This window comes from Salmo salar, chromosome 01 (genome assembly GCF_965601325.2).
Source record: "Salmo salar chromosome 01, fSalSal1, whole genome shotgun sequence".
In the NCBI taxonomy this organism is placed as follows: domain Eukaryota; kingdom Metazoa; phylum Chordata; class Actinopteri; order Salmoniformes; family Salmonidae; genus Salmo; species Salmo salar.
This window is the reverse complement of record NC_138291.1, coordinates 33,812,367-33,837,498: the sequence shown is the minus strand read 5'-3', so window position 1 is coordinate 33,837,498 and position 25,132 is coordinate 33,812,367. Positions and strand designations below refer to the sequence as shown.

General features: G+C 41.6%; 1 protein-coding gene across 2 annotated transcripts in view; it reads right to left on the bottom strand.

Moving 5' to 3' along the window:
• Positions 1-25,132, bottom strand: part of LOC106601569 (syntaxin-binding protein 6) — a 122,726-nt gene that overhangs the window by 85,051 nt on the left and 12,543 nt on the right. For both annotated transcript variants that reach the window (XM_014193881.3, XM_014193887.3), the window contains exon 2: positions 17,431-17,648. In XM_014193881.3, the coding sequence (XP_014049356.1) occupies positions 17,431-17,584 (154 nt within the window). In that variant the 5' untranslated portion in view covers positions 17,585-17,648. The remainder of the gene's footprint in view (positions 1-17,430; positions 17,649-25,132) is intronic.

The following is a 25,132-nucleotide window of genomic DNA, read 5'->3' as shown; positions in this document are numbered from 1 at the left end:
CTGAAGCAGGTCAGATGCAGTACTCCTCTCAGTATCAGCATCTTCACCCCACTGATTTCCCCATGAGGGAATAATGTCATTGGAAACTAGAATGTTTGATTGAATAAAATAATGAAGTTTCTTCATGATACACTAAGAATGACTAAATCGAATTCAGCCTAATGCTTTCCTTTCTTTCAGTGAGGGTTTTGCCCCTTTACACTCTCTGCCTTTTGCACTGCAACCAAAGTCCGCTGAACCAGTCCCACGAGTATGGTCTCCTAGTGCCTCTGTGAATATAGATTACATTGGGGGAAAAACTACCCTATCTGTCTTAACAAAATGTTGCTTAGAGTCGTTGTCAACCCAAGCCAATTCCTCAGGACAATGAATTGGCTCATTGGCTGGTTGTAACTTATTGTGTCAGTGTCAGAGAATTATCGATCAGCTTTTTGCAGAACAGTCTGCACTTTTCTCTTTCTCAAAAGCAAATATTTGTTCTGCTCTCTTGTGGGTTGGTAACGGGGAATAACAAATACAAGGCTCCTTTACCCTTGCACATAAATAAAGATACACTTTTGGAGACCTCAGATTGGTGGCGTTGTCTCATTACTCATTTCCATTTTCACACATCAAGGTGTATTCCTCTTGCCTGTCACATTTTACCTTTGGAACTTGATCCATTTGCTCCCACTCTACAGCAGCAGGAGCAGCATTTTCCCCTAAAGCAATTTTGGATTAATGACATTCCTCAAACTCATAGGTTCCTGCCCAATTTATTACCCTAAACTGCCAAAGGAGTGTTTCTCAGCCGCAATCCCTCAACGTAGTCTTGCAGTATGCTCAGGCTACCTATACACATTCATCTTACTGCATGGAGGGAGAATGGTCTTCAGGAGTCCCCTTCACTGCATATTCATTGAAGATTATTTCTGAAAGGGAGGCGATTTTAAGTGAATGCTGCACGTTTATTGCTTTCATTTTTCATCTGCGTTGAGTGCGGTATACCATGAATAATCCACACTTTCACATGGATGACATGCTCAATGAGGAATGCACATAGCATCTAGCCCAAGGGCCTGTGTAAATGTAGCAAACACACACACACACACACACACACACACACACACACACACATTACAGTGCCTTCAGAGTATTCACACCCCTCAACTTTTTCCACATTTTGTTGTTACAGACCGAAATTAAAATTGATTCAATTGAGATTTTGTGCCACTGGCCTACACGCAATACCCTATAAAGCCAAAGTGGAATTATATATTTTTATACATTTTTACAAATGTCTTCCCTGTGCCTCAGTTGGTAGAGCATGGTGTTTGCAATGCCAGCATGGTGTGTGCAACGCCAGGGTTGTGGGTTCAATTCCCATGGGGGGCCAGTACAATTATTTTTATTTTTTTATAAATAAAAAAAAATGCATGGGATGAAATGTATGCATTCACTATTGTAAGTCGCTCTGGATAAGAGCGTCTGCTAAATGACTAAAATGTAAATGAAATGTCTCGAGTCAGTAAGTATGCAACCCCTTTGTTATGGCAAGACTAAGTTCAGGAGTACAAATTTAGCAAGTGTTCTAACATGATCTTTGAATGACTACCTCACCTCTGTACCCCACACATACAATGATCGGGAAGGTCCCTCAGTCAAGCAGTGAATTTTAAACAGACTCAACCACAAAGACCAGGGAGGTTTTCTAAGGCCTCGCAAAGAAGGGCACCTATTGGTAGATGGGTAAAAATTGAAATAAGCAGACATTGAATATCCCTTTGAGAATGGTGAAGTTACTAATTATGCTTTGGATGGTGTATCAATACACCCAATCACTAAAGATAAAGGCGTCCTTCCTAGCTCAGTTGCCAGAGAGTAAGGAAACCGCTCAGGGATTTCACCATGAGGCAAATGGTGACCTTTAAAACAGTTACAAAGTTTAATGGCTGTGATAAGAGAAAGCTGAGGATGGATCAACAACATTGTCATTTAAGTTAGTATTGTGGAGTAACTACAAAGTGAAAAGAAGGAAGACTGTACAGAATACAAATATTCCAAAACATGCATTCTGTTTGCAATAAGGCACTAGAGTAAAACTGCAAACATTTTTTACCAAATTAACTTGTCCTGAATACAAATCCAGCACATCACCGAGTAACACTCTTCATATTTTCAAGCATGGTGGTGACTGCATCATCTTATGGGTATGGTGGTCATCGGCAAGGACTAGGGAGTTTTTGGGGGATAAAAATAAACCGAATAGATCTCAGCACAGGCAAAATCCTAGAGAAAAGCCTGGTTCAGTCTGCTTTCCAACAGACACTGGGAGATGAATTCACCTTTCAGCAGGACAATAACCTAAAACACAAGGCCAAATATACACTGGAGCTGCATACCAAGATAACGTTGAATGTTCTGGAGTGGTGTAGTTACAGTTCACTTAAATCGGCTCTCAAATCTATGGCAAGACTTGAACATGGCTGTCTAGCAATGATCAACAACCAACTAGACTGAGTTTGAATAATAAAAAAAAATGATCATGTGCAAATATTGTACTATCCAGGTGTGCAAAGCTCTTAGAGACCTAACCAGAAATACTCAACTGTAATCGCTGCTAAAGGGGATTCTAACATGACTCAGGGGTGTGAATGCTTATGTAAATTATATTTCTGTATATCATTTGTGAGTTGTTTCAGGAAACTAGGCGTATGTCGCGGGTCACTGCTTCATAGGAGAGCCATTTGAACGTAAACGTTTTTGGGGGCAGAAATGCCTTCTGAAACATGTGAACTTTCATGTGCCTTAATAACAGACTTGTATGTCATCTGTAAATACGAATAAAATTGTTAACCTCTACAGGATCGGTGTCCCTATACTGGGACGGTTAAGCGAACGTGCGCTAATGTGATTAGCATGACGTTGTAAGTAACAGCAAACTTCCCAGGACATAGACATGTCTTACTTGGGCAGAAAGCTTAAATTTGTGCTAATCTAACGGCACTGTCCAATTTACAGTAGCTACTACAGTGAAAAAATACCTTGCTATTGTTTGAGGAGTGCACAACAACAAAAAAGATTTATCACGGCAACTGGTTTGATACATTCACCTCTGAAGGTAAATAATGTACTTACATTCAGTAATCTTGCTCTGATTTGTCACCCTGAGGGTCCCAGAGATAAAATGTAGCATAGTTTGATAAAATCCATTTCTATATACAAATGTACAGTTTAAACCGCTGCCGTCTCTGGCTCCACACCCACCCAGCCCAGTCATTTAGATGTGTGAAAGTTAGAGTATAAGCGAATGAGCCATCATGTATGACATTCCTGGGTGTGTAAACTTACAAAAATGATGTATGGTCTCTATAGTTATGTACTTGAAAATGTATCAATTGACCAATTCGGTACATTTGGGCAGACTTGATACAAAATACTGTCCAGTATTGCAATGCTTCACTGGATCAACCTGAAACTTTGCACACACACACTGTTGCCATTTAGTGTGCAAAATCTAAATTGTGCCTAAAATGCAATATTATATTAAGGCCTTTCTCTAGCATTTCAAAGATGGAAAAAAATTAAATAGTTTTTTTTTTTGCATCATCTTTTACCAGATCTAATGTGTTACATTCTCCTACATTAATTTTACATTACCACAAACTTCAGTGTTTCCTTTCAAATGGTATCAAGAATATGCATATCCTTGCTTCAGGTCCTGAGCTACAGGCAGTTAGATTCGGGTATGTCATTTTAGGCAAAAATAGAAAAAAAAAGGGTCTGATCCTGAAGTTTTAAATAAGACATTGGTTTTGCTGGCTTATTTTCAGTGGACTCTAGAGGGAAAGGGTCACTATGATTTCTACATTCTACAACAGTCTCACGTAGAACTGGATACTTTGCTCTACAATATTAATATGAACTAATCAAAGTATGAATTAATAAAATATTAAATGTGGTCAAAAGCTGGCATTAATATTTTTCCATCTTTGGCCAGCATTAATTCTCAAACCATTATTTTCCCAAACATCTGAGGCAGTTTAATAATGCTGAAGTAGAAAGTGGTTGGAAGTCAATGAGAAGCTGTAAATAAAGCAGGTTATTAAGTGTTAAGTCATGAAGGCTTTCCGTTTGACAAGTACAGGGCACTGGCCAATTATACGCATGGCTGCCTTTTACAACAGCCACTACAGAGACTTTGTATAGGACTTTCTTTTTCTTTTCATCCTCCCTACATTTTCAATGCTGTCAAGTCATTTTAACCCATTGCACACCTCACAGATGATGCTCTGGTACCACCAAACAGCCGAAAACATCCTGAGGACGGCTAGGTCAGTTTCAAATGCAAAGAGGAAATGTACCTTTGTTTCAGCTCTGGTCATGATACTGGCTGAGCGGTTGCCCTTGTGTATCTAACTATCCAATCACCACATTGTTATCTTCTGCGCCGTTGTCCCCTACGAGCATCAGCTCAACACAAGATGTGAAACAGTAACTACCATGACTTTCAATCATTTAGAAAGTCACTACATCTCTCAGCAAAGAGAAGAAACATCCCAAACTCGAGTTTGTCTGGTTCCAAACGTCTCCGTCAGATGCATCCTCTGCTACGTGGTAAGAGTTTGGAACCAGCCGACCCCACTTAATGTTGTTACTGTAAGTCAAACATGGGCATTGGTGAGCACTCCAAAGCTACAGGACATGAGGGAAAGGGAAAGGGGGATACCGAGTCTGTTGTCCAACAATGTATTCAACTGAAATGTGCCTTCTGCATTTAACCCAACCCCTTTGAATCAGAGAGGTGTGGCAGGCTGCCTTAAATCGACATCCACGTCTTCGACGCCCGGGGAACAGTTGCTGCCTTGCTCAGGGGCAGAATGACAGTTTTCCCTTGTCAGCTCGTGGAGTCGGCCCAATGCTCTAACCACTAGGCTATCTGCCGCCCCAGGAGCTTGTTTACTGGTCGCATGGAGAAGATTGTGAACGTATTCTTCTTTGGCCTTGACCCAAGCTGTTAAAAGCCTCACTCAGACTTGGGTGCAATAAAACGTATACAATTCATTTTTGTGGCATCTACAAGAAAACATGCCGAGTTTTCCACTGCAGTGAAGACATGCAACAAACGTCTTTACGGCATCAAGAATTCCACATTTTGTAAACATAAGCTTATTAGCTCTGATCCATTACACCACACAAGTACACAAAATTGGCACACTAACTCAAATATATAGCAGTATGCCATCTCCAGATCATTTGTCTGATGCATAGATATTCAATACAAGTCTGCCCCATTATAGATTTAAAATCTTGGAGGGGACTCAAAGCACTAACTCCTTGTCCAAATATCCCCCTTCCACCTCTCCTCTGTTCCCCTCCAGTGTGAGAAGAGAGCCCTCACAGGCTCTGTGCAGCCTTAAATCAGGAGCTGAGAAGAGGTAGCAGCCAAAGGGCAAGGCGGGAAGGAGAGAGGGATCGAGGGTAATGTAAAAAAAAAATCTAAACACACAGCCTCCTCTTCCCCGAAACTATCAAAGTTCCAGTCATAAAGAGATGGGGATCCCTACTGTTTTCCGCTGGCCCTGCTAAACAAAACATGTTACTTCTACACAGCCAAAGAAATGACCACAGTAAAGTCACTGGGCTACCAAGTGGCAAGAGCTGGAATGGAGGAGCTTGTATACATGCCAAACTAACCCTGATTCAGATGACCATCCTACCCATGCTAGAATATGAAGACAATTTATAGATTGGCAGGTAAGGGTGCTCTCGAGCAGCTAGATGTTCTTTACCATCCAGCCATCAGATTTGCCACCAATGCTCCTTATAGGACACATCACTGCACACTATACTCCTCTGTAAACTGGTCATCTCTGTATACCTGTCGCAAGACCTACTGGTTGATGCTTATTTGTAAAACCATCTTAGGGTTCACTCCCCCCTATCTGAGATATCTACTGCAGCCATCATCCTCCACATACAACACCCATTCTGCCAGTCACATTCTGTTAAAGGTCCCCAAAGCACACACACCCCTGGGTCGCTTCTCTTTTCAGTTCGCTGCAGCTGGCGACTGGAACAAACTGCAACAAACACTCAAACTGGACAGTTTTATCTCAATCATGGACAGTCTTATTGAGAGTTGTGGCTGCTTTGTGTGATGTATTGTTGTCTCTACCTTATAGCCCTTTGTGCTGTTGTCTGTGCCCAATAATGTTTTTACCATGTTTTATGCTGCTACCATGTTGTGTTGCTACCACGCTGTGTTGTCATGTGTTGCTGCCTTAGGTCTCTATGTAGTGTTGTCTCTCTTGTTGGGATGTGTGTTTTGTCCTATTGTTATATTGTTTTTAATCCCAGGCCCCCATCCTCACAGGAGGCCTTTTGCCTATTGGTAGGCCGTCATTGTAAATAAGAATTTGTTCTTAACTAACTTGCCTAGTTAAATAAAAGGTTAAATAAAATACAAATAAATATATATCTGTGGCAATAAAAGCCATAGGAATAGAGTTAGACAGAAGGAGAAGAGGATGGTCTTATACCAGACGGTGATTAACAGTGGTTTAAGTGAAAAGGAGCTTTGTGGCGGAACCGGTCAGACTTTACTGAGGTTAGTTTGATGGCTAAACATCCTCTAATACACACCCATAAGCTGGCTCTCTCTAGAGACTGTCTTATGCATGCACACCAGCACACACAAAAGTATGTGGACACGTCATCAAATTAGCGGATTCGGCTATTTCAGCCACACCCGTTACTGACAGGTGTATAAAATCGAGCACACAGCCATGCAATCTCCGTAGACAAACATTGGCAGTAGAATGGCCTTACTGAAGAGTTCAGTGACTTTCAACATGGCACTGTCATATGATGCCACCTTTTCAACAAGTCAGTTCGTCAAATTTCTGCCCTGCTAGAGCTGCCCCGGTCTGGAAGCAACATCAGCACAAGAACTGGTCTACGGGAATTTCATGAAATAGGTTTCCATGGCCGAGCAGCCGCACACAAGCCTAACATTACCATGCGCAAGCGCCGGCTGGAGTGGTGTAAAGCTCGCCGCCATTTGACTCTGGGGCAGTGGAAACGCATTCTCTGGACTGATGAATCACGCTTCACCATCAGGCAGTCCGACGGACAAATCTGGGTTTGGCAAATGTCAAGAGAGCATCACCTGCCCCAATGCATGATGCCAACTGTAAAGTCTGGTGGAGGAATAATAGTCTGGGGCTGTTTTTCATGGTTCGGACTAAGCCCCTTAGTTCCAGTGAAGGGAAATCTTAACGTGGCAACAGTTCGGGGAAGGCCCTTTCCTGTTTTAGCATGGCAATGCCCCCGTGCGCAAAGTGAGGTCCATACATTAATGGTTTGTTGAGATCGGTGTGGAAGAACTTAACTGGCCTGCACAGAGACCTGACCTCAACATCAATTAACACTTTTGGGATGAATTGGAAGGCCGATTGTGAGCCAGGCCTAATCGCCCAACATCAGTGCCGACCTCACTAATGCACTCGTGGCTGAATGAAAGCCCCGCAGAAATGGTCTTACATCTAGTAGAAAGCCTTCCCAGAAGAGTGGAGGCTGTTATAGCTGCAAAAGGGGGGGGGGGGGGGGACCAACTCCATATTAATGCCCATGATTTTGTAATTAGAGGTTCGAAGAGCATGTGTCCACATACTTTTGGTCACGTAGTGTATAAACGTGACATGGAATTTTATCACAGAAAAGAGTTGGTTTGCAGTATGGACCAGATGAAATGGAGGTCATTACCACTAAATAAATTCATAGGGAAGTTTTAGGTGTGCCACAGAAGTTGTGCCACTGTTCAAAAAAGGTTGGCAACAACTGGTGCATACAAATCTAACTACAGACCCAGTTACTGGCATTGGCACACACTAAGCTTGGGCAGTATCCAGATTTTCATATACGCTCATCCCAGGATTTACGGTATTACCGGTATAGCACACAAGGGGGTACTAAAAACGCAAGAAAAGGCCTTTATTACCAGAACGCTAACAGAATTAGCATAAAATTGTGAAATCACATTGACGCTGTTCGAAACAATGTATAAGCTACAACAAACAAACTAATTGCAGACAGGCAAATCCAGCTCATAAAGTTATACAAGAATAGCTAGTAGCTACCGAATGTCATTTTCGGTGTGTGGACTTTTACAAGCGAACAAAGTAGTGATGAATGTTTTTCCAAAGGAAGAGCAGCATGTGTACACTGAGCAGAGGGGAGAAGAATGGAGGAGGAAAAAAACACTAATAGGAAGCACAGGAAAAAATAACTCATCCAAAGCTCTGACTTCTAGCAGAAAGCCATTATAAGATATCTGATGTTAGTAGTGAATTGCATACAAGTGTAACTTCATCACCTCAGGTGCACCGCACAACTGAGACTCTCCAATAGTTACAGAACACTATGGACTCACCGGCTCCCGCTTTCTCCCGTTGTGATATTTACGAACACGTGACTGTTCTGGGGAACTACGCTAAGCTTCATAATGTGACTGGTGAAATGAAGAACGCAATATTGCACAAGTTGACTGCAGGTATTAACTTAAGAGTAGTTACAAATATTCAAATGTATTGAAAAATTTCAAATAAATAGTTTAAGGTATTGACAGTATTGAGCAACCATCTCATGGCTTTTCCCAAATACCCCGGTATACCGCCCAAGCCTAGCTTGCGCGCACACACACACACACACACACACACACACACACACACACACACACAATCCTGCTGATGTGGCTGAGGGAGTCCTGCACTATTTCTCTCCACTGTAAATACTGAAAGCAAAGTGCCGCATCAATCTGCAGTGGCTTGCTGCATCATCAGCCTTGAGAGAAGAATACAAAACATTCCTCAAAAGCAACACCAGCCCAACCACATCTGACCTCCACAAACACTTATTTGTCAAGACTTTGAGAACATTGTGACTTCATTTCAATAAGTAAGCTAAACACTCAGGAACTTTTTTCAAATCCTGGCAAAGAAATGCAAATCCAAATTTGACTTTCTAGTCACGACTACTTTCACGAGGTAAGATGACTGAAAACACTTTTTCATACAGCAATGACCTAGGGGAGAGTTGCAGAGGAGAGAGAAGTACAATGATCCAATATTTCTTAAGTTAACTACATGCGACTTTGAAGTGCTGAGAGATTCAGTGTAACCTTTCCCTGATGGATACCTGCCTTTAAAAAGCACTGTCATCCATCTTGTAGCGCAGATGGTGTCAATGCCTTCCATCTCTCTCTTTAAATAAATATGCATCCATCCTTGTTCCATCTGGACAGTGTGGGTTACACTGACCTCTCTGCAAAACCACATGTGAATACATAGTCATGGTGGGGAGGATTTCTGCTGTGATTCAGACTTGATAACTAAGTTCAGACAGCTTTCTTGACTTACCTATTCACTACAGCTAAGAAGCTTAGTCTACAAATATGCCTGTGGGGTGACACACCAATCCATCTCTCTACATAATCAATCATCTATGAAGGTGATGAGTAGTTGTATTCGTCATGTGAATGCAATGTATTGTGATTACCATAGAATTGACATTCTAAAACTACTCGATATTCCAAATGGATATATTGCCAGTCGGCTTTTGTTGCCGAGTCTGATCTGTTTAGTAGAATAGGGTGAGAGAAGGAGCCAAATCTGTTCTGACTGCTTACTGGTGGGGCCCTGGAAGGGGGAGGCGGCTAACGTTCATAAAATCAGTGACGGATTGATTGGTCCCAATTCAAGTTTTAGAGATCAATGCGTTCATGTTTGTCAGGCCTTCTGGTGGAGTATGTCTCAGGTTCACATTCACCTACAGGGGGTTGGGCTGCTGGAATGTCGACACACGCATACAGAGACCCTTTACACATGCAACCATGGTCATCCACACCGGTGTGAACACACAAGCACATCATGCATACAAAAGTATGTGCACCCACACACAAACTTACGCCTGCATAAGCACTTAGCATACAAACACACACACACACACACACACACACACACACACCAAAACACAACACCTGCACATAAACACACAGATTTGTTAGTGTGACATGGCAGTGTCTTGCTGTGTATTGATCAGAAAGGAACAGCCCCATATCACTGCCTGCTCCTCATTTCCTGCCCTAAACTCCCTTAAGCCCTGACCAGCCTCTGACACACAGACAGACAAACGGGCAAACGATACAAGAACATTGAAAACTGCAAAGGTGCTAGTTGGCCCTTTGTTTATACTGTACTTTATGTCAATATAGTCTTCAACACTTGTTTAGCTGTCCTGCCCAGTGTAAAAGCCATGCGATTCAGTAATGGAGAGACACAAACATGGAACACAGCGATCAAAGTCTGATCCCACTGACTTGGCCCTGCCTGGGTTCCTGACACAGCGCCAGCACTTTCCTTCTCTCTCATATGGAGTACAAAGCCCTGATGCACTATCCTTAAGGTGTGTGTGTGTGTGTGTGTGTGTGTGAGAAAGAGACTGAAAGAGACTGAGATCAATGTCCTTTTATACAAGCTTATTGAGCACGCACGCACACAGCAACAGCATCCACTGTACCACTGTTTTTTATGTCCCAACTTCCTTCCAATGTCTGACGACATTTCCACCAATTCAACCCCATTTTATAAAAAGCAGTGCAAGTGTTTCCAGCCATTATTCCAACAGTGTATACATTACACCCTATTTAATACATTCCTATAACACTGACAGTGCAGCGATATTCAATCTTAATAGCCAGCCCATTGATTTTAGGCAAATAATGCTACAGGAAATGCCCTGTAGTGGAGTCATTTAAGTAACACTATTCTACTGATTCCAGAGTACACCGACTCACTTGCTAGTTCTGGCCCTCCCGGCCAAACAGTCAAGTTAGCGAGCGTTCGTGTGGTTCCTGCCGAGACAGAAGTGAAAGAAACCAAGGAAAAGTGCAGTCGCAGCATCTTGTCCAGGCCTATAGGGTTCAGTGAAGAATGCACCGACCACATAGCTCTCTGAGAACAACAGAACATCCATCCAATTCACACCCACTAAACTCCCACTCAGTGAACAAACGCACACCTTTAAACTTTTAGCTTTCTTGTTGCTAGAAGGTCAACTGAACAAAATCATGGCCTTGAGCGTAAATTGATTTAAGATCAATGCTGTAAAGAACACCTTGTCAAGACCAACATTGGCAGTAATTTATTTTCACTGTGCATTGAGCACCAATAAATTAAAATCAGGCTACTTGGTAACATTTTGTACCAAACTATTCAATAATGGTTATGTCATGATAAAGTGCATTGTATGCAAACGTAATGAGACCATTCATGACAATGTTCTTTGAGAGACCTCTCGCATAGTCTGAATGAAAGGATGCTCTACTCTCTGCTTGAGTAAAGACATGCGGTAGGGCACTAGACCAGTAATGGACTGACTGGACCGATCTGAACGGCATCCATCTTGCCTGGGGTCACTGGCAGTAGCGGTACACTACGTTCAGTGGCCAGAGAGAGTGAAGTACAGTAGAGCACTCTGGGCACACTGATCCTAGGTCAGTATGGTGGTCATGTCAACACAGCAGCCTTACTGTACCAAAGGCGTGTCAATAGCTTCTTACATAACAAAAGTGCCTCTGTATTTCCCTGGGCCTCACCGCCTACTGTTCTGTACCACTGGAGCAGCAGTCATGGGATTGTTAACGCATCCTTGAGGGTTCCCCACAAGTATGTAAGGCTGTCCCTGACAAAAAAACTTCATAAATGGTGGTCGACCAAGAGTCAGCTGTTCTTTCGATTGGTCGTCATTTTCAACGAAAAAAATCCCGACGTTGAAATCAGGTTCCTTTTCGGTTCTGAATGAAAGTTCAAAATAAGTAATTTATAGAGGTCTATGTTTGGACCAAATCAAGGCTGGTCCAGACCGGACAAAATCTGAACCAAACATAAACATCTATGATTGGTTCAGGTTTGGTCTTGACCAATGTCCGTGGAAGTGATAGCCAAAAGCCATCGGGGTCGGTCCGTGCTTACTGAGATATAGCCTACAGTGTTACCTGAAATTGAATTTTATGAATGGCTATCTATGTGGTAAGCCTACCGTCTCTAAAGCACCAAAAAACGACATCCGGGCTGGACCAGGGTGTGGCCTACCGCGTCAGCGCACAACGGAATTTTATGAATGACCATCCACGTGGTAGCCCGACTGTACAACAGGCCATTGCACTGGCTTAATTAGTCCTGATTCCTGTGACTAATAAAGTTGGCTATTTAAGCACTGAATCAGCTACCCAACCTTATCAGGAGTTATCGCGAGCCTATTTGCAATGTGTTTACACAGCCGGAAATGCAGAAGTATTTCTTTTTCGCTATGATCAGCTTGTCAAAAAAAATGTACGGATTCAAACTTGAAACCACTGATCATGACAATGGGGTGAAACTCCTCCATTCCATAATGTCCATTTAGGTTAGGCTATTTGATCGGAGAAACCTGCATTATGTAAAAAGTGTCCGTCTCATTACATTGTCATACATTTTACCTCCAGCCTGTCGACAACAGAAAAGGCCACATACTCTCTCTACCATATCCTATATATGCTACTTGAGTTATGTTAGTTTATTTTATTGACTGAACGTTGGTGGAGCGCCGACCTGAAGTCGAGGGTTGCTGAGTATCAACTGCAAGATAAAGAATTGTTGGCTGATTTTGCCTTCGCCGTGGACATCATGGCCCTCATGAAAGAACTGATTTCCAAACTACAAGGGAAGGGCCTTTTTGCACATCAGATGTCAAGCCTTCAAGGGGAAATTACTCCTCCTGACCTGCCAAGTAGAAGCCAACAATCTCACGCACCGTCCAACACTACTAGTTTGTTCCCTATCAGATGACTAGCGGGAAAAGTATAGATCGCTGCTGCGTGCTTTTAACAGTGAGTTCTCGTCGTTTTGAGGATTTCAAAGTGTTGGAGAATGACATGCTGTTGGTTTCCTCTCCTTTCACCTTCAATGTGGATAACGCTCCCACTGACCTGCAACTTGAGCTTATTGATCTTCAGTCTGATGCAGTGATTGGAGAACTATTCAAAACAATGTCACTGACGAGGTTCTTATGCATCTCTTGATGAACAAAACTTTCCAAAGATTAAGAGTCATGCCCAGAAGATGTTTGTACTGTTTGGGTCAACCTATGTATGTGAACAGACATGTTCAGTGATGAAATATAACAAGTCAAGGCATAGATCATCTCTTACTGACTCTCACCTCTCAACAATCCTGCGCATAACGACATCAGAAACTATACCCGACTTCACTGCTCTAGTCAATGCCCATCAGAGACTTCACTCCTCACACTGAGTAATTTAAATGTAATGTTGAGCTCTCTCTCTTTGTGTTTTTGTTCATACCCAATAACAAGAGTTCTGTCCGTGGTGCTGAATGCACAGTGTACTTTTCCCTCCGTGTAGTTCATTGCATGTTTAATAATGAAATTACCTACCAAAATGAGAACATGGATGTGGATTATTTCTGTGCATGTTAAAAAAGTAAAATAAGTAGCATATCTGGATGTGATTTACAGTAGATATATCTGTCAACACAGTCATACACATGATGTATAGTCCCGTAATATGATCCTGGCCCGCGATGGCAAAAATATATTCTTATGTGGCCCTCCATGGAAAATAATTGCCCAGGCCTGGCCTAGTCAGTAGTGAATGAGCTGATGAGCCATATAGAGGGACAGGATCTGTGCTGCTCCACAAAGCACAACCCTTACAAGATGTAGTAGTAGACCTAGCTACATGTACAAGGAACCCAGAATAGAATTGTGAATGTGCATCCAGTCACATTATAGCAGTCAGTGGGACAAACAGAAGATTCATCTTCTTCCCCCTCCAACAAATCCCACCAACACAGTCTTTGCATCACATATTTACAGTGATATTTAAAGTGACGCTATAGAGGCTTTGAATCATTTCAGCCAGTTGTTTTGAAAGTAGTGTTCACAAGCCAAAATGTCTTATTTCCTCCCCTAGATGTTGGAACATTGCTGAGGGGATTTGCTTCCATTTAGCCACAAGAGCATTAGTGAGGTCGGGCACTGTTGTTGGGCCTGGCCAACAGTCAGCGTTCCAATTCATTCCAAAGGAGTTCGATGGGGTTGAGTTCAGGGCTCTGTACAGGCCAGTCAAGTTGTTAACCTGTTGGGGGTAGTATTTACACGGCCGGATAAAAAACGTACCCGATTTAATCTGGTTATTACTACTGCCCAGAAACTAGAATATGCATGTAATTATTGGCTTTGGATAGAAAACACCCTAACGTTTCTAAAACTGTTTGAATGGTGTCTGTGAGTATAACAGAACTCATATGGCAGGCAAAAACCTGAGAAGATTCCTTACAGGAAGTGCCCTGTCTGACAAGTTCTTGTTCTTCTTGACTCTCTTTATTGAAAACTGAGGATCTTTGCTGTAACGTGACACTTCCTACAGCTCCCATAGGCTCTCAGAACCCGGGAAAAAGCTGAATGATATCGAGGCTGAAACACATTTGCGCTTTTGGCAAGTGGCCGATCAGAGGACAATGGGCTTAGGCGCGTGCACGAGTCGACCCCATGCTTTATTTTCTTTCGTCTTTTTACCTAAACGCAGATTCCCGGTCGGAATATTATCGCTTTTTTACGAGAAAAATGGCATAAAAATTGATTTTAAACAGCGGTTGACATGCTTCGAAGTACGGTAATGGAATATTTAGACATTTTTTGTCACGAAATGCGTCGTACTCGTCACCCTGCTTTACCATTCGGATAGTGTCTTGAACGCACGAACAAAACGCCGCTATAACTATGGATTCTTTTGAACCAAACCAACATTTGTTATTGAAGTAGAAGTCCTGGGAGTGCATTCTGACGAAGAACACCAAAGGTAATAACATTTTTCTTATAGTAAATCGGACTTTGGTGAGTGCTAAACTTGCTGGGTGTCTAAATAGCTAGCCCTGTGATGCTGGGCTATCTACTGAGAATATTGCAAAATGTGCTTTCACCGAAAAGCTATTTTAAAATCGGACATATCGAGTGCATAGAGGAGTTCTGTATCTATAATTCTTAAAATAACTGTTATGCTTTTTGTGAACGTTTATCGTGAGTAATTTAGTAAATTTTTTGTAAATTCACCGGAAGTTTGCGGGGGGTATGCTAGTTCTGAACGTCACATGCGAATGTAAAAAGCTGGTTTTTGATATAAATATGAACTTGATTGAACAAAACATGCATGTATTGTATAACAATGTCCTAGGGTTGTCATCTGATGAAGATCAAAGGTTAGTGATGAAATTTAGCTGTGGTTTGGGTTTATGTGACATTATATGCTAGCTTGAAAAATGGGCGTCTGATTATTTCTGGCTGGGTACTCTGCTGACAATCTAATGTTTTGCTTTCGTTGTAAAGCCTTTTTGAAATCGGACAGTGTGGTTAGATTAACGAGAGTCTTGTCTTTAAAATGGTGTAAAATAGCCATATGTTTGAGAAATTGAAGTAATAGCATTTCTAAGGTATTTGAATAACGCGCCACAGGATTCCACTGGCTGTTACGTAGGTGGGACAATTTCGTCCTGCCGACCCTAGAGAGGTTAAACACCGATCTCGACAAACCATTTCGCTTTGACCTCGCTTTGTGCACGGGGGGATAGTCATGCTAAAACGGGAAAGGGCTTTACCCTAACTCCAGCCCATTATTCCTCATCCACCAAACTTTACAGTTGGCACTATGCATTCGGGCAGGTAGCGTTCTCCTGGCATACGCCTGAATCTGGCAAACCCAGATTCGTCCGTCGGACTGCCAGATGGTGAAGTGTGATTCATCACTCCAGAGAACGAGTTTCCACTGCTCTAGAGTCCAACTGTGGTGAGCTTTACACACCACTCCAGCTAACACTTGGCATTGCGCATGGTGATCTTAGGATTGTGTGCGGCTGCTTGGCCAGTTCTTGTGCTGACGTTGCTTCCAGAGGAAGTTTGGAACACGGTAGTGAGTGTTGCAACTGAGGACAGACGATTTTCAGCAATCAGCGGTCCCGTTCTGTGAGCTTGTGTGGCCTACCACTTCGTGGCTCAGCCATTGTTGCTCCTAGATGTTTCCACTTCACAATAATAGCACTTACAGTTGACCGGGTCAGCTCAAGCAGGGCAGAAATGTAACTGACTTGTTGTAAAGGTGGCATCTTATGACGGTGCCACGTTGAATGTCACTGAGCTCTTCAGTAAGTCCATTCTACTGCCAATTGCATGGCTGCATATATCAATATTTATTTTTCTTCTTAAAATTCGTATGTTACAAATCCACTTCGTACAACACGTTACGAATTTGTAGGTGCTTAAGATCTAAGAAAAAAAAAGATTTAAATATTTTCTGACCAATAGGGAAGTGGTTAAGAGGAGTGCAGTACAGTACTAGAGACATCAGGATAAAAAGTGTGTCAACTGTCATATTGCACCATGTTGTAATTACTTACTGGGAGACTACATTGAGCCTTGACACGGTGGTGCCAGCGAGGTAGTTCTGGCCTTAAAGGTTGCGTGTTAACTGATAGATCAATGAGTTGAGACCTTGAGATGACATGATTTGCTGCCAAAGAATGGTTTAATAGGACTGCAGAATGGGTTAAAGAAATGTAACTTAGCCTAGTGAAAATGCTTTGTACCCGTTCCTCTCGATCTCACATATATTAATGAGCATGACTGATTAAGAGTGCAATACTTCAGATGATAGAAAATCTTTCAGAAACAATTTGAAACCAAATTACAGTTAAATAAAAATATATTTCAAAGTAAATGTCATCCATTTAAACCCTAAATTGGTTAAGGGTCTTGCTATATTGGCTCAGAAACAGTAAACAGGCTCTTCAGACAGCGTATCAGAAGGTGAATTGTTGGTTAAGGGTCTTGCTATATTGGCTCAGCAACAGTAAACTGGCTCTTCAGAGAGCGTATTAGAAGGTGAATTGAAGGGGATGTGTGTTGCAATGTGACTGTGGTCTCTCTAGCATGTTACCTCAATTCCAGGCTGATAACACTGACAGTGAGGATAATCACTCTGGGCACACGTTGGATCAGATGCAGCACAGCACCCTCTAGTCGGGCCACCAACACACACATCCATAAAAATAAACAAACACACACACTCATACCACTGCCATCAAGAAACCTGTCAATAGCAGGGACATTATAGCCACATGCCACAGACAATGCTACAGGGAAACCTGTCAGTCTGGAGTAGTCATCAGCACAGGAGCCCCAGGAGCCCCAGCACTCACAAACGTGAAGAGAGGAAAGGAACACAAGACTGTAAAGAGAGGAACGGCAAAACAACGAGAGAAAAAGAAGTAAAACTAGGAAAGGAGGTAAAAAGAGGAAAGACAAATAAATGAAAAAGCTGAATAATAAGGGTTGTAGTACCTGAGAGGCAGATGAAGGTCATGTAGTCTCCCTGTCCTCCAGTAGCTAGGAAGGGGATCTTCTTCTTGGTCCTCCTCTTCACCTGCACGGCTGCAAGCATCTTCTCATCGTGGGGCGTGAACACCGCCTTGTTGATGGCTGCCTTGGCACTCATCTTGGGGGAGGGGGGAGAGTCGCAGAGAGAGAGGGTAGATGGAGAGGAGTTTGTCAGCTCTCCTCTGTGGATGGAAAGAGATAAGATCATTGGTGAGTGTTACTGTTTGATTTTGGTGGAATGGGTAAGGTTATAGAGTTTAATATTTTCCCAGTATTTTACAAATGTTGCATCCTGAGAAAAAAAAATCTCTTTTCTCCCGGGTAGCCCGGTATTTCATGCCAAAACCGGAAGTGTAATTCAAAACGATATGAAGCATAGTGCAACTAATATCTATCTATCTATCTATCTATCTATCTATCTGGCCCGATGCTTCCTGAGCCTGATGAGCCATACATTAAATACATTTTATGAACCCAAGCCCCAAAAAAACCTAAATGATTGTGTCATTATCCAATACATATGATTTTTAGGCTTTACGCACATCATAAAAACATAAAAGCCCAGAGATGTAGCTAGCTATATGCTCTCTTGGGTAAATAAATGAAAAACTCCAGTAGCCTAATCTTTGAGTGTGAACTGTATTACATGGACTGGAATTATGCACCTCCTTCAACTCATGATAAAGTTGGGACAGAACTTTCTGGTGCATCACATGCGGATTCTGGTGCATTACATACAGCCTACAAAGTATAGGCTAGAGAATTTGATTTTAAAATATAATAGGGCCTATTTGTATTAGTAGGAGGCTGACTCATATATACATTTTATAATATTTCCCCTAATGTTATAGCCTACCTCTTTCTATTGTTGCTTCATTCTTTCCTCACAACAGTTAAATAAGCTTCGTTGTCCTCATCTTCATTATTCTAATGACATGCTTGTATAATAGGACTATAATTAGATTCAGACGGCTTTCACTTCTCTTCACGAAGATTGAATGGTTATGTGTCTGAATAAATAAATGCTATAGCCTTCCGCCATCGCACGCTTGTGCTTCTTTCAAATGACCCGTGAGTTCCATTGTCTGCTGTAATTAACATTCAGCAAGCAAGAGCTTGCATCCCTCTTTGAATAGTCTATTGGTATGAGAAATGCACAAAAAAAGTCCAGCAAGCTATTCTAGTCTAGCTTTTCTTGCATGGGACTCCAAGAGCTAAGGAGATTTTTTAAGGAGAGAGGCCAGAGGAGCACAGGAGAGGCTATAAGTTAGAAGCTTATTATGCATAACCCATCATTAATTAGCTAAATACAAGGCTAATACTGCATTGACAGCATTACCTGAAAGAGGTAGGCTAGGACACACACACACACACACACACACACACACACACACACACACACACATATATATCAATCTTGAACAGGATTATCTATTTTGGATGCAATTTGAATCCAATTGAGAAAGACTGCGAGAGTGCGAGCACTGATTTAATGCAACAACATTCGAGTGATAGGCTGTTTTAAAACTGCAGCTGCAAAAAAATTATATCTTCACAATGAACAAATAAGGTGACCCTGAAAACGCTGTCTCAGGTATCGCTCCAGAATCTCCCATAAGTGTTCAATTGGGTTGAGATCTGGTGACTGAGTCAGTCATGGCATATGGTTGACATTATGTTCATGCTCATCAACCATTCAGTGACCACTCGTACCCTGTGGATGGGGGCATTGTCATCTTGTTGGGGCATAGCCATGGTAGCTAAAACAATGGCCAAAATAATTGCCTGCCCAGCATTTTTACAATTGACCCTAAGCACGATGGGATGTTAATTGCTTGATTAACCTGTTAGGGCTAGGGGGCAGTATTGACACGGCTGGATAAAAAAACATACCCGATTTAATCTGGTTACCACTCCTACCCAGTAAATATGCATATACTTATTACATATGGATAGAAAACACCCTAAATTTTCTAAAACTGTTTGAATGGTGTCTGTGAGTATAACAGAACTCAAATGGCAGGTCAAAACCTGAGAGATTCCTTTACAGGAAGTGGCCTGTCTGACCATTTCTTGAACTTCTTTTCCATCTCTATCATTTACTAAGGATCTCTGCTCTAACGTGACACTTCCCACGTCGTCCATAGGCGCTCAGAGCCCGGGAAAAAACAGAATGTCGTCATTCCAGCCCCAGGCTGAAACACATTATCGCCTTTCTCAAGTGGCCGATCAAGGGACACTGGGCTTATGCGCGTGACCCCGACCGCCCCCGCCTTTGGGATTTTTTCCTCTGTTTGCCGAAAAGGAGATTCCCTGTCGGAATATTATCGCTTTTCTACGAGAAAAATGTCGTAAAAATTGATTTTAAACAGCGGTTGACATGCTTCGAAGTACGGTAATGGAATATTTAGAATTTTATTGTCACGAATTGCGCCATGCGCGCGACACTTCTTTACTATTTCGGATAGTGTCTGGAACGCACGAACAAAACGCCGCTATTCGGATATAACGATGGATTATTTTGGACCAAACCAACATTTGTTATTGAAGTAGCAGTCCTGGGTGTGCATTCTGACGAAGACAACAAAAGGTAATCAAACTTTTATAATAGTAAATCTGATATTGGTGAGTGCTAAACTTGCCGGGTGTCTAAATAGCTAGCCCTGTGATGCTGGGCTATCTACTGAGAATATTGCAAAATGTGCTTTCACCGAAAAGCTATTTTAAAATCGGACATATCGAGTGCATAGAGGAGGTCTGTATCTATTATTCTTAAAATAATTGTTATGCTTTTTGTGAACGTTTATCGTGAGTAATTTAGTAAAATGTTAGCGAATTCCCCGGAAGTTTGCGGGGGGTATGCTAGTTCTGAACGTCACATGCTAATGTAAAAAGCTGGTTTTTGATATAAATATGAACTTGATTGAACAAAACATGCATGTATTGTATAACATAATGTCCTAGGGTTGTCATCTGATGAAGATCATCAAAGGTGAGTGCTGCATTTAGCTGTCTTCTGGGTTTTGGTGACATTATATGCTGGCTTGAAAAATGGGTGTCTGATTATTTCTGGCTTGGTACTCTGCTGACATAATCTAATGTTTTGCTTTCGTTGTAAAGCCTTTTTGAAATCGGACAGTGTGGTTAGATTAACGAGAGTCTTGTCTTTAAATAGCTGTAAAATAGTCATATGTTTGAGAAATTGAAGTAATAGGATTTTTAACGTTTTGAAAATCGCGCCACAGGCTGCCAGTGGCTGTTACGTAGGTGGGACGAATTCGTCCCGCCTAGCCCAGAGAGGTTAACTCAGGAACTACACCTGTCTGGAAGCACCTGCTTTCAATATACTTTATATCCCTCATTTATTTAAGTGTTTCCATTATTTTGGCAGTTACCTGTAGCTCTCACTTTCATATAAATCATCCATTGTCAATGCAAACCTTCTCCAGAACATTGTAGCCAAAATCAAATCAGTCCAGCCCATATCACTGAATCCTTCTTATTATGGAGGGAGGAAAAGACACACTGGTAGAAACAACATCTTTGTTACATGTCAGAAGAAATCACATCCCCAGAAATCACATTGAGAAAGCAGTGAGATTAGTCCCGGAAGAAATAAAAGCAAAATAGCCATTACATCCAACTGCTCTGTGCTTTTCCAGTCCCCAGCGTCAGAAAGACCACTACAATCTCATTTCAGAAAAATTCTGCTCCCCAATATAAATGGGCCTATAAAATAATGTAATGACAGAATGAGTGACTGCCTCCAATATGGAAGACGGGCCATCGTTTCTGTGGAGTGGTGCAAATATCGACATCTCTCTTACTACGACACAGACAATGTTCCCTCCAAGATCTGCTGCAAAATGTTAATGACTTCAGTTAGGAAACTTTTCAGAAACATCTCATTGAACAGTCATCACATTTGACATGATTTGAAATATATTTTTTAAATGTAACTTTGTTCACATTATAAACTGGCAGCTCCTCATCGAATGAGACGGAATACCCAGGTCCCCAAACACAATGTGCTTTGCTGATCGCGTCAGAGAAAGCAGTGCTGAGGCAGTGCAATTGTGATTACATTAATGGAGGATGCGGTCATAAACAATAGCGTTTAATTGTGTCCAAATGCTCTCCGGAGAACTATGGCGTTTAATCATAGTCTCAGCCAGACACACACGGAGGTGGTGCACTGCTGATACAAAAATATAACTGTCCGTCACAACAAATGCTACATGAATTAGGCGACTCAGAGAGGAGGCATGGCAACAACACCATCGTCAATATGGATTTCTAATAAGCAGGCCCAAAAATACTTGTTTTTCACACTGCATTGAGCTTCAAATAAGTGTTTGGCAGCTGAGGAGGAGAAGCAAGGAAACAAAATAGTTCCACAGAAATATAATCCGCAGCGTTAGAAGCGTTGCCAAGACTAATTAATTGAAGGGGAAACACTAACAGCTTTTTAAAGTGATGGAGGAAGAACAGTTGACTTATTAAACCAGATAAGCAAACTACTGTACATCAAGGTTACGTTTCTAACGCTGCTGATTATGTTTCTGTGGAACTATTTCGTTTCCTTGCTTCTCCTCCTCAACTGCCAAACACTTACTTGAAGCTCTGATAGAGGAAACACTGAACACCCATTTGTCTCTTCATCTTCAACAGTCTAGCTAAAAAAACATTCTGGCCTTTCTTTGAGAACAATAAATACAACAGGTAATATGAAACGTCAAGAGGCATCGAGATTCGATCCAGAAAGCCAGGATTGTTTACTTTCAGACATTTTGATTTCTGAATGGTGCTGCATCTGGTGAGATTTAGTTCTAAGCATTGGCACAGTAACTGTTTCTACTGCTAGGTACACCTACCCACAGGGTAACGTTAGGTCACAGTGAACACTATGGGAGTGCACAATTCAACTAGTCTAAAAACCAAACAGTAAAACAATCCAGCTCAGCAAATGGCATTTCAAAACATCAGCAGATGAGGCTCTAAACAAATTGTCTATCTCAGAGTAAACAACATACAAGCCAAGATTTCTTTGAGAGAAATTAGCCAACAAAAATGTCTTGTAATGTTTAAAACATCCAACACCTAAATCTACAAACATGTGCATATACCAGTGGAGGCTCCCCAGAGGAGGAAAGGGAGGAACCGTCCTCAGTGAATTTCATAAAAATGTGAATAGTTAAACATAAAAAAAAAAGAAAAAAGATAAAACTATACTACATATAGTCACATCAACAAATAACTGATATAAAAACACTTGAAGGTATTCAACAGCACTCCCTGGGGTAGCACCATGGTGTAGCCGGAGGACAGCTAGCTACTGTCCTCCTCTGAGTACATTGACTTCAATACAAAATCTAGGAGGCTCATGGTTCGCACCCCCTTCCATAGACTTACACAGTAATTATGACAACTTCCGGAGGGTGCCCTCCAACCTATGAGGGCTCTTGCAGCATGAACTGACATGTTGTTTACCCAATCAAAGCATCAGAGAATTAATCTTGTACTGAAAGCATAACCAACAACTAGCTAGCACTGCAGTGCATGAAATGGGGTGTATAGTTCACTCAAAAGAGAAAGAAAGACAAAAATACATTTGTAAGAAATTAACTTGTTATGGATAGGGGGCAGTATTTTCACGGCCGGATAAAAAAAACATACCCGATTTAATCTGATTATTACTCCTGCCCAGAAACTAGAATATGCATATAATTATGAGCTTTGGATAGAAAACACTCCAAAGTTTCTAAAACTGTTTGAATGGTGTCTGTGAGTATAACAGAACTCATTTGGCAGGCCAAAACCTGAGAAGATTCCAAACAGGAAGCGCCCTCTCTGACTATTTCTTGGCCTTCTTGATCATCTCTATCCAAAACAGGGGATCTCTGGCATAACGTGACATTTTCTAACGCTCCCATAGGCTCTCAGAAGGCGGCAGAACGGTGAATGATGACTTTGGAGGCCATGGCTGAAAAACAGTAGCGCATTTGGATAGTGGTCGATCTGAGAACAATGAGACTGGGGCGCGTGCACGAGCCGACACCATGTTTTATTTTTTCGTCTTTGAACGAAAACAGGGTTTCCCGGTCGGAATATTATCGCTTTTTTACGAGAAAAATGGCATAAAAATTGATTTTAAACAGCATTTGACATGCTTCGAAGTACGGTAATGGAATATTTTGAATTTTCTGTCACGAAACGCACCCTTCTTTACCCTTCGGATAGTGTCTTGAACGCATGAACAAAACGCCGCTATTTGGATATAACTATGGATTATTTGGAACCAAACCAACATTTGTTGTTGAAGTAGAAGTCCTGGGAGTGCATTCTGACGAAGAACAGCAAAGGTAATAACATTTTTCTTATAGTAAATCGGACTTTGGTTAGTACCAAACTTGGTGGGTGTCAAAATAGCTAGCCATGATGGCCGGGCTATCTACTCAGAATATTGCAAAATGTGCTTTCACCGAAAAGCTATTTTAAAATCGGACACCGCGATTGCATAGAGGAGTTCTGTATCTATAATTCTTAAAATAATTGTTATGTTTTTTGTGAACGTTTATCGTGAGTAATTTAGTAAATTCACCGGAAGTGTTCGGTGGGAATGCTAGTTCTGAACGTCACATGCTAATGTAAAAAGCTGGTTTTTGATATAAATATTTATTTGATTGAACAAAACATGCATGTATTGTATAACATAATGTCCTAGGAGTGTCATCTGATGAAGATCATCAAAGGTTAGTGCTGCATTTAGCTGTGGTTTTGGTTTTTGTGACATTATATGCTAGCTTCAAAAATGGGTGTCTGATTATTTCTGGCTGAGTACTCTGCTGACATAATCTAATGTTTTGCTTTCGCTGTAAAGCCTTTTTGAAATCGGACAGTGTGGTTAGATAAAGGAGAGTCGTGTCTTTAAAATGGTGTAAAATAGTCATACGTTTGAAAAATGGAAGTTTTTGGATTTGAGGAATTTGTCATTCGCGCCACGCCCATCATTGGATATTGGAGCAGGTGTTCCGCTAGCGGAACGTCTAGATGTAAGAGGTTAAGAAGCAAGAGCATTGTATTTTTTCACTTACACAGCTAGCAAATGCAGCTAGCTAGTTTAGCCTACTCAAACAGCCGGCTCAAACAGAGGGATGTTATGTTAGCTAGCTGGCTAAGGCTTCCCAACACTGGAACTCTTCCAAGTGAAGGTAAACTTTTGGTTTTATTACATTTATTGCCACCGGGGCCACAAGTGTAACTGCTTAACTGTTTGCTGTACTGCATGATTGTAGTGAGTTTACTAACGCATTAGTTCTAGTAGCTATGTTGACTATGACTAGCTAATATGGTGACAACGATGTAAGCTGTGTGTAGCGGTTATAGTATGAAGGTTTGGCTTGGAAAGGTTTTTCGCCTGGTCACAGACAGCTGTTGTGTTGGGCACTGAAGTCCACAAGCGAAGAGAAAAGGTGATAAGAGGAGTGCGTGTAGATGCGAGAAGGAAATATACAACAAGCAAAGTGATCATGCGGTTTATATGTGGTTGCTATTAAAGTGAACTGTGTGTGCGGGGGATCAGGGGTGTATTCATATCGGCGATTCTGTTGAAACATTTTTAACGTAAGCAGACAGAACAGGGATAAATATATCTGAATATGTCCAA